Genomic DNA, 16,045 nt, shown 5'->3' with positions numbered 1-16,045 from the left:
ACTTGTCTACTGGAGATTCCCAGTATAGATTTTGCCAACACATGGAAATAAATGCCATAATTTACTGGTTAAAGTACGATATACTTGTCGTGAATCATAATCTGTGGCCAAGTGGCATCTGTCACAACTTCAAGAGTAGAAACAGAGTTATGGGGCAGATTTAGCCTAAAACCCAGGTGAGGCCATCACATTTTTTGATGGATAAGTAACATCTTTGAGGTGTTTTTACACATTAGCCATGAAATGGAGCAATATCCTTATTAGTTCCTTTAAAACAGAGCAAACTGATACTGTAAAATTGATCGACTGCAATTTATCCAGTGTAAATTCAAATTCTGGTAATATCCTTCGTTGAAAAAGTAAAAGTTTGGACTCAGGGGATAATGTTGCTCCTTTTGGCAGTAATTCATTTCACCAGAATAAATAGTACCTTAAAGATCTTACATCTCTCTCTGGACTTTAAATGTTTTCCTGTTTGAACTTGCTTCCTAAAGTTGTAATTGTGCATCTAAAGCACAAAAGAAAACATTCCTACACTTTAATGCATTGTGTTCGTTAAACTGCTTTTTTTTTATTGATGACTTCTTTGTTAACAGAAACTGTAACAGAAACGCTCCTGGACTCACCTGTTGAGCGCAGTGGAATTAAAAACTCGTGTGCAGCGTTGTGCACCTTAACCTTCACAGCCACCGTGTGGTGACAGGCGGTACTGTTGCACACATGAGTGGCACACACGGTTGTGGAGGGCATGTCAGTTGATGGAAGCGCTTTGACAGGCGGCGGAAGCTCCGGTGCGCCCTTAGTGCCTTCTTTACGCGCACCGCGTTGGTTTTTACAGCGGATGCCAGGTGGTATCACAACATCAGCGCCCGCAAATCTCACCCCCCAGCACTGTGTGTGTGTGTGTTTACGCGTGTGTGATTTTACTCTCGCGTGTGCTCCGTCTGCCTAATAGACTGACCCCCCAGCGCGCCGTTTAAAGGGAAGACAAGAGCGCTGAGTCAACGAATCACAAGGAGAAGGATGCAACAGTTGATGTGCGCAAGTTGCAGTTTTCTTGTATTTGGAGTCGATCTGCACACACGGAGGATGGTGACTATATGATCCGCGAGCAAGAAGGATCGGATGTTTGCTTGCTTTAAGTCATCAAATATCGATATCAAATCAAACTGTATTTGATTGTAGCCTATCTTGCTCCCCCTAAAAAGCCACCAGCTTGTGTCGACTCGCGCGTCTTTCTCACCAAAAATGGACATTCGGACCGAAACGCATTCGCGGGGACTTCGTGCACTGCTGGAATGGAGTTAAAGTGTACGTTTCGGCTGATCTGCGGCGGTGAGTAGCGGTGGAGTGTGCACCAACGATGCATCGGATTCTGCAGAGGAGGCGAGTGCGCAAACTGCGGGTCGTCTGGGCTTCTCTGGCCCTGGTGGCTCTGTCTCTGGCCGCATGCAGCGCGCTGTTTACGGCGTGGACTTGGCGACAGACGCAGGACCTCTCTCAGTCCTTCAAGGTCCTGCAGGATCGACTCGAGCAGGTTTGTGTCTGCAAACACCCCTCCTCTGAGTCGCATGCATATTTGAACGGCGATAACATTTACTCGTCTGGAACTTTGATATAGATTTAAGTGTTATGCAACTTCTTTTGTGGCTGCGGTTACGGGAATCTTTGCGGGGGGTAGCATGCAGTTCCACACTTCTTCCCCCCTCCTTTCTCTGGTCCATCTGCACGTACTGCCGTTTTTCTTCTTATTATTTACCAATAAGTGCAGGCAAGTTGTGCGGCGCTGCTGCTTGTTTTTGTGTACACCCCCCCTTGTCTTTCCTCCCCCGCCATGTTTAATTGCCCTGGTGCCAGTTGCGCTCCAGTTCTATCTCATTTTACTGGAAAGCCTCAACTATTTGGCTAACGAGCGCTTAATGCCCCCACCGCCTGCACCGAGGCTTGAGGCGTGATAAAGAGCAGCAAGTGTAAATCATTTTTGGAGCCTCTGCATGCACACTCCACTCATCATGCACATGCAGGGATCACTAAACTCTGAGTTTAACTGGCAGAAAACACTCCAAAAGATGAATGTTTTTACAACTTTTCGATCTGGCTGCATAAAAATGTTAAGACTCGCGCGAGGCTGCACCACGAGGCAAATTGTTTTCTAAAAAAAGAGCCGATGGAAATTTTCTTCTGGTATTTGCCAAAACCTGAGTGCGGGACAGGTTGGGCTGTGTATCATGTTGACAAACCTGCACACACACTCACAAATCGGACACGTGGAGCGTTAATGCTGGAAGGCCCCCCCCCCCAATCCTGTCCATTTGACCACTTGCCAACTCTTCATGAGAGCCTAGTGCAACTCTCTGCCTCCAGTTCCACAGTAGCAGTAAATTTAAACGTCCCCCCCCACACACACACCTCCAGAGCAACTTCTCCTCACACTCAATGAAGGCCTCATTCGGTCCTGCAGTGGGCCCCCAGCCAAGGATTTAAAACTCTGCTGGCTTGACAAAAAAAATAAATAATCATTTCTTGCAGACATGTGAGGAATTTAAAGGATTGGAAACATGCATTAGGTGTTGCAACGGCTTTCGGAGGAAGTTTGGAGATCTGAAGCTGGCATGGCAGCCGGGGCAGGATACTGCAGGACCGGAGCCTTGCCTATGTGGCTGGGCTTTGAGAGGCTCTGCGGGATCCCTGCCAGAGACAAGTCAGAAGAAACTAACCGGACATTTCTTCACTGTGTGGTTTTTCTTTTCTCTCCTCCACTTTTCAACAGGTCAATACGCAGAGGAAGGCCATCGTTCAGCTCATTCTGGAGAAGAGGGAGCTGCTGCTGGAGCGAGTGAAGAGAGACGGTATTACATTTTCTTTATGACGGCACCACCGACGTATAGATGGGCTTTTTAAACTGCTCACACATGCGCCACAGGCACAATATACACACCAAGTGCACTCTGCTGTTGTTTTTGGGAAGGACATTCAACACAAATGCTGGTCAGTCTTGGCCCACATGCCACTTTGGTCGGGTCTGGCAGGCCGCAGCCACTACCCGCTTCTAAAAGTTGACACAGGAAAAAGTAGGCAGCTGGATGACTGTCTCAGAAATTACAGGTCTGACCAGGATGGCTTCGAAAGCCCAGGAAACCAGCTGGCGCAGCAGCGGGTCTCTGCTGCACGCTTTTTGGGCAGCGGGATAGGTTTTTTCACCGGCCCGAGCACACGACTGACACAGCTATGATTTGTTGTGAAAGCAGTGATATTTGATGACCTATCATTGCAGTATTTATAGCCTCTGCTTGCGTCACCGTCACAAAAAGTGCTTGATTGTTCACATTTTGTCCGAGAGTGAACCTTGGACGCGGTTTTCGTGCTGGATTTCAGCTCGAGGACGAATGTCCAAACGAGACGGAAAAGATTGATCCAAAGAGCAAATTTCTTCTATTCTGAGATCCTATATGTGTACGGTACATACTTGATAACTGATATCCTATTTTGTCTGCCAAAACACAGGGAACAGCGTTCAGAAATTCATGGATTTCAATGGAAAAAAAAAAAAAGCCCAAAACAGGCTTCCAGTTTGTGGAAAGTTGACCACAGCAGTCCAGCTTTTCAGCAGGACGCTGCTGTTATGTTCTTTATTCATGACTGACAGCTCCAGTCAGGGAAATCTGGCCAGCCGGAGGGCTTTACGCTCGCGTGCTGCAATTCCTAACCCTGCAGGGTCACCCACCTGTGAGTTATTTTAGCGGGAGACTTAATATTCCTGAATCATGGCAGCAGTCCGGTGGTTGGCTGCTCCTTTCCTGAAACATAAAATATGTATTTCACAGTTCATGCTGAGACTATTCAAGTTTTTGGATGTTAAATCGCTCCCCTCTGGCCACATCGCAGGGCTAAAATAAACCTTTAGTGAGTAAGAAGAGCATGCCTTTCCTCAGCTCTGCTCTTTCACTGTTGTGTTTTATTTATTGTATTTGTGTGAGAAGGGGCCGTAGCTGTTGCTTCACTCTGTTCTTAATCGACTGTTTTAGGTCACAGAGCAGCCAAAGACCTTTTTGACTCTCTTTTTCCAGCACTTAATTTTTCTTATTTAGCCTTTCTAGCCCCTCAGCTGTGTCCCTGAATGCTTGTCTTTAATGCTCGCTTTTTCACTTTTCACCAGTCCATCTTGTCTCTCCCCCACTTTCAGCCCATCGTCACACACAAAGCTCTCTGTCCTCATCCTTCCGTCCTTTCACTTTATTCTGTATGTTCTAGATGACTGAGACCAGCTGGCACTGAGATTAGCCCCCACAGGCGGAAAAAAAAAGGAAAGAGGCACACGCTTTTGACTGAAAATAGCAGTTTGAGGAAATATAATAAAGCAACTGAAAGGAAATCCTTTGCCCATCTGCAAACCACATTAAAAATGGCCAGGTTGAATATCTAAATGGCAGCAAATTAACACACCATGTTATTAGACTGATACGAATGTGAATGATTGTTTTATCAAAAAAAAAAAAGCCCCACACATGTTATTTTCTTTGCATTTAAACCCATATTCTGTCTGTCTTTGCATTTTGTAGGGGGGACGGTTCGAGGGAAGAATGGAAATGGAAGGAAAGCGGCGTCTCATTTCGAGAGTAAGTGTCTTGGCAGATCCTTTACAGCCGTCTCGTGTAGCATCTGCTGAAGTGTTTTCAATCATATGCCTCTATAAGATTGCACTCATAAAATTTAAATTGACTTTCCCTTTTTCTGTCTCCTTCATTGTCTCCTCCTGTCCACCAGTAACCAAAATCTCCTCTCAGCAAGGTAAGAGCCATTAAAATGAAGGATAATCTTTGAATCTTTTTTTTTATCTGTGTGATGAATAACTAGGGATGTGTATGTGTGTATGTGTTTTATAGTGGGAGAAGGCGGTGTGATAAAGGGCTGGGAGGAGAGGACATTGAATATGAGTAAAGCAGTGAGGTACAATAAGGAGCAAGGCACCTTCATTGTGGAGAGGGCGGGCGTCTACTTCCTGTTCTGCCAAGTGAGTTTCTGCTCGAAGGAGTAGTTTATTAACAGTGTTACACTATAAACTCCATAAACGCTTTGAATGCTGCAGCCTCATAGATGGAGAGTTTCATAACATGGATCCTGGTGATAATCAAAAATACAGCACGAACAATGGATGAAGTTAAAATGCATGGAGACAAACCGGAGAATTATCATCTGTGTTCGTGATTTGGCCTTCAGCTTTAAACATCCAACATATAACCTTAGAAAACTATGTGGTATCATGGAGGAACAGCACAATCGTAGTCCAAAACACACAGAGCCAAAACCTGAAGTTAATCTTGTTGAGGCTACAGTCTCAGGAAAACCACATCAATGTGTTCACCACATTTTGAATATCAGATGCTGAATTTCCTGGATTTTTTTTTTTTTTTTACAATTGTAGCTAGTTGAGCTAACTATTAGCATACTAATTGTTAGCATGCTAATTTTTAGCACGCTAACAATGAGTTTTGAGGGAAACAAAGAGTCTAAACTGCATTTGAAATGCATTTCTTAGTTTACATAAATTATTTAAAGAGTTCGATTGAAAGTAAGCACAGAAATTAGCCAGTTTGAACAGCCATTTTTCTAACAAATGCTTACAGTGGAGTTGAGTACAACTGTGTGAAGTTTTTAATAATATGTGATTTTTATAACATATTTTAGATCAAAAATAATGTCAACAAATGCCTAACTGACACAATGGTGAAAAAAAACTATTAATTGGAGTTCAAACTGACTGGAAATTAGCTAAAATTAATGCTAATATTGCTCTTTCTATGTTGGATGTGTAACTAGGTACATTTGCTTGGCATACAAATGGTTGTGTACATTCAAACAGTAACCTTATTATATTGTATTCATTTCCACACCGTTATATCCTGTCAACTTTGACTTTAAAAAGCAAGTGCAATATATATCTAAGCCTCCAATCATTATAAGATAGCATTAATTGCTTGGTCACATTGTTAAGACAATATTTTAACTTAAACTTAAACAGTTTTAGAAATTCAGATATGAATCATCTAACAAACCCACGTCCACCTGCCACTGGTAAATCAGAGTTAACTTTGCCCTGTCAGTCATGATTTAGAGGTATGCATCATTAGGAAAAGAGAATATCAGGTTTTTCTCTGTCAAGTTGACAGAAATCTGGAAAATTCTATCAAAAAGGAGAAAAAAAAAGCACAAAAGCAGGATTTTTTTCAAATGCTCTGGCAGACGAGGGAAGTAACTATTTCCTCTAATGTCTCTGGACTTCTCTTGATGAGACGTTCATCATTCTCTCTGCCTCCACAGGTGCTGTTCAACGAGCAGCAGTCTCAGTATGTGAAGCTGGACGTGGTGACCAACGGCCTGAGGCCCCAGAAGCTGCAGTGCATGGAGGGCTACGGGACCACCCCCTCCGCTGGGCCGCACTCTTTCCACTTCGTGAAGCCCTGCCAGGTGTCTGGCCTCCTGCGATTGGACAAAGGCACGGAGCTGCAGGCCATCACTGGCCCGTCCTTCAGTCTCCACCCTGTAGCCAATCATGTCTTCAGCATCTTTAAAGTCAACTGAAGCTCTGTGCTCATCTGATCATAGTTGGAAACTATTCTCAGATAAACTCATCACAGAAGTACAGCAGAATTAACTCGTTTTGTATGGATTTTTAAAAAAAAAAATGATACGTGGCTGAACTGCCATAAGGCATCACATAATGCAACATTCTTTTCCCCAGTAATTCCCACATTTGTCCATTCGAAAGACAAACCTGACATTTGTGGAAGCTGTTGTGGAATTTTCCCTCTGAACTGCGGAGCTGTTTTGGAACACAGACTTGGATTAAAACCAAGACCCACAGTGAACAAAATTCCTTGATGAATTTCTGCCGAGAGAACAGATGTGATGGAAGCTGCTCTGTAGATTACAGAGCTTCATAGCTAAAGAAAATTTATTGGATGTCCATCTTAGCCTCCGTGTCATGCAATAAACTGTGCCTACACTCTCTTTTTTTAAGGCTGACAGTTACGCTGTGCATGCACCTTCAACTCCCACAGCCCAGAGCACGTCTGTGAGCATCTCAACACTATATATATAAATAAAACTACTCCAGTTTTCAGTGACATTTTTAAACAATGCTGCGTCTGTATGAAATCTAACAAATCAAAAACTTTGTGTGCATACTGATTTTTATGATCTTGAAATTACAGTGTGATTACGTGAATTTTACCGCCAGCTCTTTTTTTTTGTTAAATATTTTGTATATGAGTCACGCATTTTACAGAGAGGGAATCGAGTCGTGAGAGGGCAAAGAAAGCGGAGCGTTTTTAAATGACATGGATGTGAATTTGTTGTCCTTGCAGAGGTCAAATGATTGTTTATAAGAGTTTTAAGTTTAGTTTTGGCTGCATTTTCTGGCTGTTTCTCATCTGTTTAACGATGCAACGATCATCACTTCACTTTTGTAAAGGATCAGATAAATGTTTGTTTTTCATTCAAAGTAGTATCAGAGAGTCACTGATATAGTTAAAGCTATAACACGAGAAGAAGTTGACATTAAATTTACTGTTGTTTGTTTATAAAACATGTTTTTTTTTTAGATCAAGTCAGCCTGTCAGGTACTTTTTTATGACTCTAGTTTAATAAAATTCAGTGTTTGACATGTTGGTATTTAGGATAAAAACATTGCTCTAAATGAAGCTTGAATCATACTTCTTGGTTGAATCTTTGGTCGAGACCAAGGATGTCCACATCCGGTCCTCGAGGGGCCGCTGTCCTGCAGGTTTTAGATGTTTCCCTGCTTCAACACACCTGATTCAAATTAAATTAATCTCTTCAAAAGATTGTTGACTTCTGCACGAGCCTACTAACGATGCATTGATCTGAATCGGGTGTGTTGAAGCGGGGAAACACCTCAAACCTGCAGGACAGCGGCCCTCGAGGACCGACTTTGGACATCCCTGAACTAGACTATATTATAGCCTGACCGGCTTCTTTACAGAAATCTAAATATATGTCATGGTAACACAGACTGTAACAACTGTTGTTGGTTTGTTAGGTAGCAATATTCAATGTCAACATGGAAATGGAAAGGGAAATGGTTCAGTTAACCCACCACCAATGATCATTTAGGTGCCATAAATGGGGAACCAATCACAAAGAGTGTAATCCATTTACCAAGGAGGAGGAGAACGAGTCTAAATGGAACAATTTTACATCAAAACAAGTAAACTAAAATAAAATCTGGATATAATCGCATATAAATCAACACAATATTGACGTTTCAGTTTTTAGTTTGACTGTTTATCGTCAATATTTCACAACACTCAACAAACGTAGACGCACTGGTCACACAAGTATTTGCTCAAACACATCTGTCGGTCACGTGTGGATGCAGGTTCTGCGTAGGTTCACCATCGATATGTAAATCAAGCACGTGCAGCCTTTCAGAGCTGCCGACACGGCTGCCGCTCAGCGCGTTTACTTGACCCCAGAAAAAACAAGTTATTTAAAAAAAATGCTAGTTTAGACTAAATGTTAGTCGACCAAAATCGTACAAAACCAAGCTTCTAAAAACTGCAATCCACACCCCGATATTACGGGCGGATTGAGATACTCCTGCATGTACACCCTCAACTAGAGTCAAATGTGAGTCATCTGCACATTCTCCAAATTTCCATCTTTCTGCATCTTTTTGTAAAAGCAGTAAAGCATTAAGTGTGTATTATTACAGCCAAACTCCCAATAAAGCTGCTCTCATTCACGTATTTTTCTGTTACTTTTGTCAGCTGACTAAATGCATCAGGAGTTGTGACTGAACGTCGGCCCATTAAGATTAATGTTTTAAACTTGTGGTGGCTTAAAGCGTTTCCAGACTGTCTCTCTGCTCTCATAAAGGTGCTGTTTACACATACCCGGGTATTTTGATAAACGCATATTTTCTAACCTTCGTTTGCAAAAATAACTATGTGCACACAGCCCCGTTTAAAAAAAAAACATGATCTGCATAAATACGCTATCAAGAGCTGTTAAATTACACCAAGCCTGACGGTGGCAGTGTTAGAACAATGAGAATTCCACACAAGCCAATCAGAAGCCTAATAGAGAACCGCTGACAGGAAGAACTTCCTTTTCAAGAAGAAAGTATGGCGCCAGGCTCGTGTGTGTGGATTGACAGCGAGACTGAGCTACTTTTAAACGTTGCGCTGGACTATAAAACTGCTAAAGCCCTGAAAAATGTCAACTGGGAGTGCGTTTTCACGCTAGCATCCTGCCAACATGGCGGATAGGGGCGGGGCTCTGTACTATGACGACAACTCCTCATTCTCAATTGCCCAAAACTCCGTTTTTGTCTCTTTCAACCAGTTTATACATAAACGCTAAACAGAGTTTTTAAAAAATCTCCACTTTTGCCAGAGTTTTTTTTATGCTTCGTTTTCGGAGGAAAAAACTCCGTTTGTGTATAAACGAAAGGCACAAACGAAGGGAAAGGTCTTCGTTTATCAAAATACCCGGGTATGTGTAAACAGCACCAAAAATTCTGATTTCAAAAACCAACAGCGTCATCTGACAAAATCACCGTTCGAGAAACGCAAAGTCGACGTCTTGTGCAGTGAATTCTGCTATAATTACAGGTGTGAGGATCTCGCACAGAGGAAGGATGTCTTGAATATTTGTCCACACAGTCCAGAGCATAAAAAAATTACTTGATTCCCTTCCCATGTATGGACACGTGTTAATAACCTTACTGACTCTGAAGGGTGAACTTTATTCTGGATCTCTACGAGAGTAACTTTGAATGACTTTTAGTTAAGAAAAATAAGAAAACCCTAATTTATTGTACAATGCCCCTTTATGCCGTCTCTCAGTTTATTCAGTTTGAGATAAATAACTTCAGCTCCTCCCCTTAAAGAACCCTCTCTTCTGATTGGCTCATTTCTGGAAGCCTGCTGTGGGTCAGCATCCACTGCTTGTGAGATGTACGCCATGGGTGTGTTGTGCCTTTTGCAGATGACTGTACACAGTTCCCTAATAACTGGCATCAGCGCTGACATGTGGTCAATTTTCACATAAAAACCTGCATCCTTACAGTAATCTATTGCAGTGCTTTTGTTTTTTAATGCTAATTAGCCATGTTAGCATGCTAATTGTCCACATAAAAGTGGGTAAAAATGACTTATATTGTTAAGTTAGTGTGCTCAGATGCTAGCATTAGCATTTTAGAGTCTGCCTGCATGCAAAGTCAGTTATAAAATAGTAGGTTCTTATGGTCAGAATAAGCATTTTTGAGATTCACAATTCAACCCCTGTGGAGTTGTTTCTGCAGCGTGTGGCACTAAATCTCAAATCGAGTCTGGTTAAAGGTCCCAGCGTCCACGTTTGCCTGTGAAATAACCAGATTATCTTCTTAACCCTTTTTGAAAATGAAAGCTCTTCTTTTGTTTCACAAGCAGCTGCTTTGTAAAGTGTTCCCTGCTACAACGCAGTGTGTATTTCCAGCAGTGGGGCTCAGCACTCCCACTCTTGTTTATAAGTAGTTTTTGTGGCCGGACCGCATTGGTTTCTCCTCAGCACTTTACTGCAGCGATCGTTGTGTTCTTAATTGGAGCCAAACACTCATGTTTCCAATGGAAAATTTTCCCTTTTTCCCCCTTTTTAAAAAAAAAAATGTAGACATCATACAGTATCTATATCCTGTTATATTTCCTCATCACTTTCCTCTTTTTTGTAACCCCTCCCCCATCACCACACACATTTCCCTGGCCCGACTCCGTTTTTGTTTTTCCAGAATGTCAAAGTTTATTACCACCTTGTGAAGTCCTGTCTGTAAAACTATGATAAATGCCTGAACTCACTCATCATAAATGTTGAATAAACCTTTCTTACTGTTTTTAAGAAGCTCTTCTTTAATTATTTGTCATGAAAAATCCTAGAGAACTCAACATTAAATGGTCAAAATGGGATAACTATGGTATTATACCATTTCTAATGGGTCAAATAATTATGTTTAATGGGACAGAAGGTAGTCATGCTGTCAAAGAGACAGATAATAGTCACTTGGTGTGTTTGAGTTTCTTTTAGCTCGCCATTTTGTTTTTAAATCCTGCAGCTGTCATGTTTTAGTGCACCCTAATTATTTGTTTCTCTACTGTTTTAACCCTTAAAATGAAGCGTTTTGAGTGAGCATCAAACCCACTTTACATCCTTTGACTGTCGCCAAATCTGCCATCCAGATTGATATATCGATTAAGATTCATTCTAATGTTTCTTCACTGAGTTTTTACATAAATTCATGGCAAACTCATTAGAATGAACAATTTAGAGTTCAATAAAGAAATCTTGCATCTTGTAGCGTTGAACCTTAAATCATAAAAGCTTTTGCTTTGACTCCTCTCATGGGGTTAGCGGTCAGACAAGTTGTGCACAGTGTCAGGAAGGACCTAAAAGGATATAATCAGACATATTTTTTATGTAAAATAAGAAGGTTTTTTCTCATTTCTAAATTAAATTGATTTTTTTTTTACTGGAAGTTTGCAGCTGTCATAGTTTTCATATAAAACAAGTGTATAACATAAGGCAGAACTAATTTGGGGTGCAGATGATTCTTCTTCTATCATCCCGTCAGTGTTTGACCATCTTCAGACATTTTCATTAAGACAGAATGGATCAATCTGTTCTGAATAACGTCAGATTGACTCTTTACGTCATCATGGGTGACAAACCATCTGTTTCTCTAGTTTTTTTTTGCTTGCTTGTGATAATGTCTGTGAGGGGGAGACACACTGAATTCCCGTTTTTCTCTTAGCTTCCCATGTCAGCAACTTCCTCTCTCTGTGCACCATCGAATGATTCAGCAAGTCTTTAAAATGTCTGTGTTTAACCAGATATTTGATTTGATTTACTTGCTTTGAAGCTCATGTGCAAAGATTCTCTTGACTGGTGAGCTGAGAATACAACTCTTTGCCCCCAAAAACTCGTTTCATAGCATTCAATATGTTGAATATTTTATTTAACAGCCATGACCATCTACTGGCTTTGATCCACATATTAAGTTGACGCATATTAACATTAGTAATACACAAATGTGGTATGTTGCAGGCTCCTTTGTCTGCTTTTGCTCATAAAAAGCAGGTTTGAAATGATGGAAAAGGGGGATAAATGCATCCTTTTTGATATTTTGTCACTTTTAGATGAAGATGAAGGTAATTTGGAAAAGTAGATTTGTTTCAAAAAGCAAAAAATTTGAGGAGGATGATCGTTTCCCCAAAAATGTGAAGGACCCAAAGGTTTAACACTGCAGTCCAGAAGCTAACGGACGATTGAACAGAAGAGTCTATTGAAAAGAAACCAAAAGTGTGGCTGAGCTGGGAAACTATAGCATAAACTAGAAAAACAAAAGGCTAAATAACAGAGGTAACCAGACAGGGAGGAAATCAGATGATTAAGGAGCAGAACTGGAGAGCAGATCAATGATGAGAGTTAAGGCGAGGATCTGACAAAGACTGAGATAAACAGGGGAGCATAATGATATATACTGAGGGGAACTGATGAGGAAATGTGTCAGACTGACAATGAACAGGTGAGTGTGGAGCTGAGGACCAACTGAGGACAGCTGCTTATCCAGAAACTAAACAAAAAACAGAATTTACTAGAAACCTAACTAAGATCAAGAGCGTGAAAACAGCTGAAAACTAACCCGGAAACAGAAGGAAAACGACAGTACTAATGAGTAAGTGCCTCACAGAAACAAAACCAAAGCCAAGGTCACAAATAGAAAAAGTGGGCAAGGCACAGAAATCAAGATACTAAACAGAGCAAAGAGTAAACTAAAATATTAACACCAATAACTCCAAAATACTGGGTCTACATAAGCAGGAACAGACCCCTTTAGGCAAGACCACCGGCACAGCTATGCAGTGTTTTTCACTGAGCTCAGGAAGCACAATAAACTTCTCTGTATTCAACTCGTTCACTTTCGGATGTTGTTTTACCATTTGATATGAGGAGGATCAGCTTTCTGATAAGCTGAGCAAATAAAGCTGCATTTGGAAGCTGTGAAATATTTTCTAATTAACGTCGTCTGGAGTTATGCAGCTGAAGTGCAGCTGGTGGTTAAAACGGCAAATATCAGCTCGAGTTAGCAAAGCTTCAAACTGTTCAATGAGTTCCCCTCGGTCTGCTTGAAATGTTTTAGTTAGTTTTATGACAGGTTTAGATTCTTTACAGATAATGTCAGACTGTAGCAAAAAGACTCCATAAAGAAACTAGATTTATAGCCAATCTGCAGCAGCTAACATCTCAAAGCATGATACAACAGTACGGGTGACCCTCACTGTTAATGGAATAAAAGATGCCATTATTACAATCTTTTATGCCATTAGACATTTCTGTGAAATGTTGTCATAATTAGATCATGATTACATGACTGATCAAAGCATGATGTCTGAGGTCACAGCATGTGGCCACCAGGGTTTTTTAAAGTGAGGGACGATGGGCCTCCCCTCAGATAAAATCAGGAATAAAGACGCCCCCCTTAATTCAGCTCCATCCCTCGATGCTTATGGGATACTCGTGATTATTTAGTTTGAGCTCATCGACGCTTAGAAAGCAACATAAAGCCGAATATTTCTGTCCGGCTCGTGTTCAGAATTCAGAAAGTACATGGGAAAAAAAATAGGTCTGTCTAAAAGTATTTATGAGTTTCTAATATACAGCAAAGCAACAGCATGAATAAGTCTATTAGCGTGAGTAATTTTGTCATTTTGAGCCTGTTTGCTGTTTTTTTAGAGTGTCTTAACAGCTCAACTGCTGTTTTACATCTTTTTTATCAATTGTTATGCAGTTATTTTTGTCTGTTTTACATCTTTATAGTCTTATGTAGCTTATGCATCTTTGTGGCTGTTTAGGGCTGGGCAACGATTAAAATGTTTAATCTAATTAATCACATGATTTCCCTGATTAATCACGATTAATCGCATTTGTACGCAAAATCCAAAAATGAATTCAAAAGTAGTGTATAGCTTTTAGCATTTAGTTTTATTTTAAATGTGCTGCCATATGAATGAAAGTGCCATAACATTTGTTGTGCAAACACACTTTTAACATCAGCATCTTTCTGTAGTTTTTATGTAGAAGCCTCGCTCCACTGTCTGTTTCCTTGAATGACTTGCTGCTATCAGTTGTGTGTTTTGCCTTTAAGTGATATTTTAGACTGGAACTACTACGCTGAGAAGACAATTCAACTTGGCAGTGTTTACAGATGACTTTGGTTCTGTCGACTCCGCCGTCTGGAAGAACTTTAAAATGAAAATGGCCGAGTAAAAGTTCCGTACCCTTCTCCATGTTTGGTGGATCCGCCGATTACTTTCTTTTCCGGTTCCTCAGCAGACAGCAACAGACTTTTACAAAATAAATAAATAATAAAACCTGCGCTAATGCGCCATAAATTTTTTATCGGCGTTAAATAATCAACTCGCCCAGCCCTACTTTGTAGTCATTTAACCTCTTGGTGTTTGTTTTGTGTGTCATTAAGCTTGTGCTAACTTTATTTATGCGAGTACCTTGGTGGATCACTTCTTTACTCTCTGGGATCCCCTGTTAATAGCTAATTGTGTTATTAATATAATATTTCTTCACTTTTATTCACTGAAACAGTTTGGAGCGCCACTGCCGCCCACTTTGCAAAACCTCTGTCTTAGTCCATCAATGAGTTGAAACGGCTCAAAGAAATCCCAAACAGAACTCCCGAGATATCACATTCATGAGAATAAGATATATAAACTATTCAAAATCATATTGCCTCCAGCCACAACTTGATCAGTTAGGAAGCTTAGAAATGTTGTCAGCCTGAGTCATGGGAAGGTTCATGCCTTTGAGGGAAATGCAACACCAACAGAGTTAGTTATGTTTGGCTTCATTCTGGTTGAGAAAGACAGACTGCGCTTCATTTTGAATACTACTGTTATTACACTTCCATGTAGTATAAATAGTGTAGACTACATTCATATATGTGCAATGCAGGAATTTAGACAGAATCACAAGAAACAGTAGTACCCAACATTTCATCATTAATGCGTAAAAGTTGCTCCATATAAGTACAAACACCATGTCAAGCTTCTGAAAGCACATGGGATTAATTCTTAGGCAATCAAGGTCACCATTTTACTTGAAATAAATACGTTAGCTAGGTAGCATTAGCTTCTCTCTTAGCACTGACAATATATCGAGAATGAGTTTGAGTTTACTGCATGTAAAAGTATGTATGCGCTCAAATTAGCAAGTTTAAGTTTTGGAAGTACACAATTTCCATTAAAGACTACGGCCATGTACAGTTTTGTGAGGCTGCAAATAGCAGCTACATGTCGAATGGGGTTAGCATCTTTTTCTACTTCGCTAATTAACATGGAAGCTAATTAGCAGAAAATGCAAAGCAGAGCTGAGATATTTCAGAATTTCAAACCATCTAGAAGACAAAAACAACTAATTTTTCATAGTTTCATTCAGTTTTATTACAAACAAACAAACAAAAAAAAAATAAAGAAAAGGGAAAAAGGGTCATCATTGACATTTTTTTTACTGCCACCCATCATTTCATCAGCACCACCACATACACAGTGACACATACCCAGAAATCTACAGAAAATCCTGGAAATCAGTCAATGCAAGAGTTGTTATCAATGCCACATTTTAGTTCAGAGGTTGCCAAACTTTTGTTTAAAAACAAAACACTTTAAAAAAAAAAATCATCTCAGATCATTTTCTGGGAAAATCAGAGTAAAGTTTATGGGATAAGTTAACTGCGAGCTATAATTTCTCCTTCAGTTTTAACTTAAAACAGACAACGCTGACGAGAATTTACAAGTTGACATCAGTTTCTAAATTTATCTTAATGACTTTACATTTGTTCAGTTATGTTTATTAAGGCGTTTTTTTTTAATGATGCAATGTATAAAAGTCCAGTTTCTGATTTTCCAGATAACAACTGTGTATGTTGAATGGACTTAAGATGTTTAAAGAAGCATAGGGTTACATATGGCCTATTTTC

At 40.4% G+C, this 16,045-nt stretch overlaps 1 protein-coding gene across 1 annotated transcript; it reads left to right on the top strand.

The window, feature by feature from the left end:
* Positions 1–756: 756 nt before the first annotated feature.
* On the top strand, positions 757–7,661 carry tnfsf12 (TNF superfamily member 12). Its single transcript, XM_075451269.1, has 6 exons — positions 757–1,537; positions 2,771–2,849; positions 4,560–4,616; positions 4,765–4,788; positions 4,884–5,011; positions 6,319–7,661. Exons 1-6 carry the CDS (start codon positions 1,364–1,366, stop codon positions 6,577–6,579), a joined length of 723 nt encoding a protein of 240 aa, XP_075307384.1. The 5' UTR covers positions 757–1,363; the 3' UTR covers positions 6,580–7,661.
* Positions 7,662–16,045: the final 8,384 nt, after the last annotated feature.

This window comes from Odontesthes bonariensis, chromosome 19, assembly GCF_027942865.1.
Source record: "Odontesthes bonariensis isolate fOdoBon6 chromosome 19, fOdoBon6.hap1, whole genome shotgun sequence".
Classification (NCBI taxonomy): Eukaryota; Metazoa; Chordata; class Actinopteri; order Atheriniformes; family Atherinopsidae; genus Odontesthes; species Odontesthes bonariensis.
This window is presented reverse-complemented; position numbering and strand designations above follow the sequence as displayed.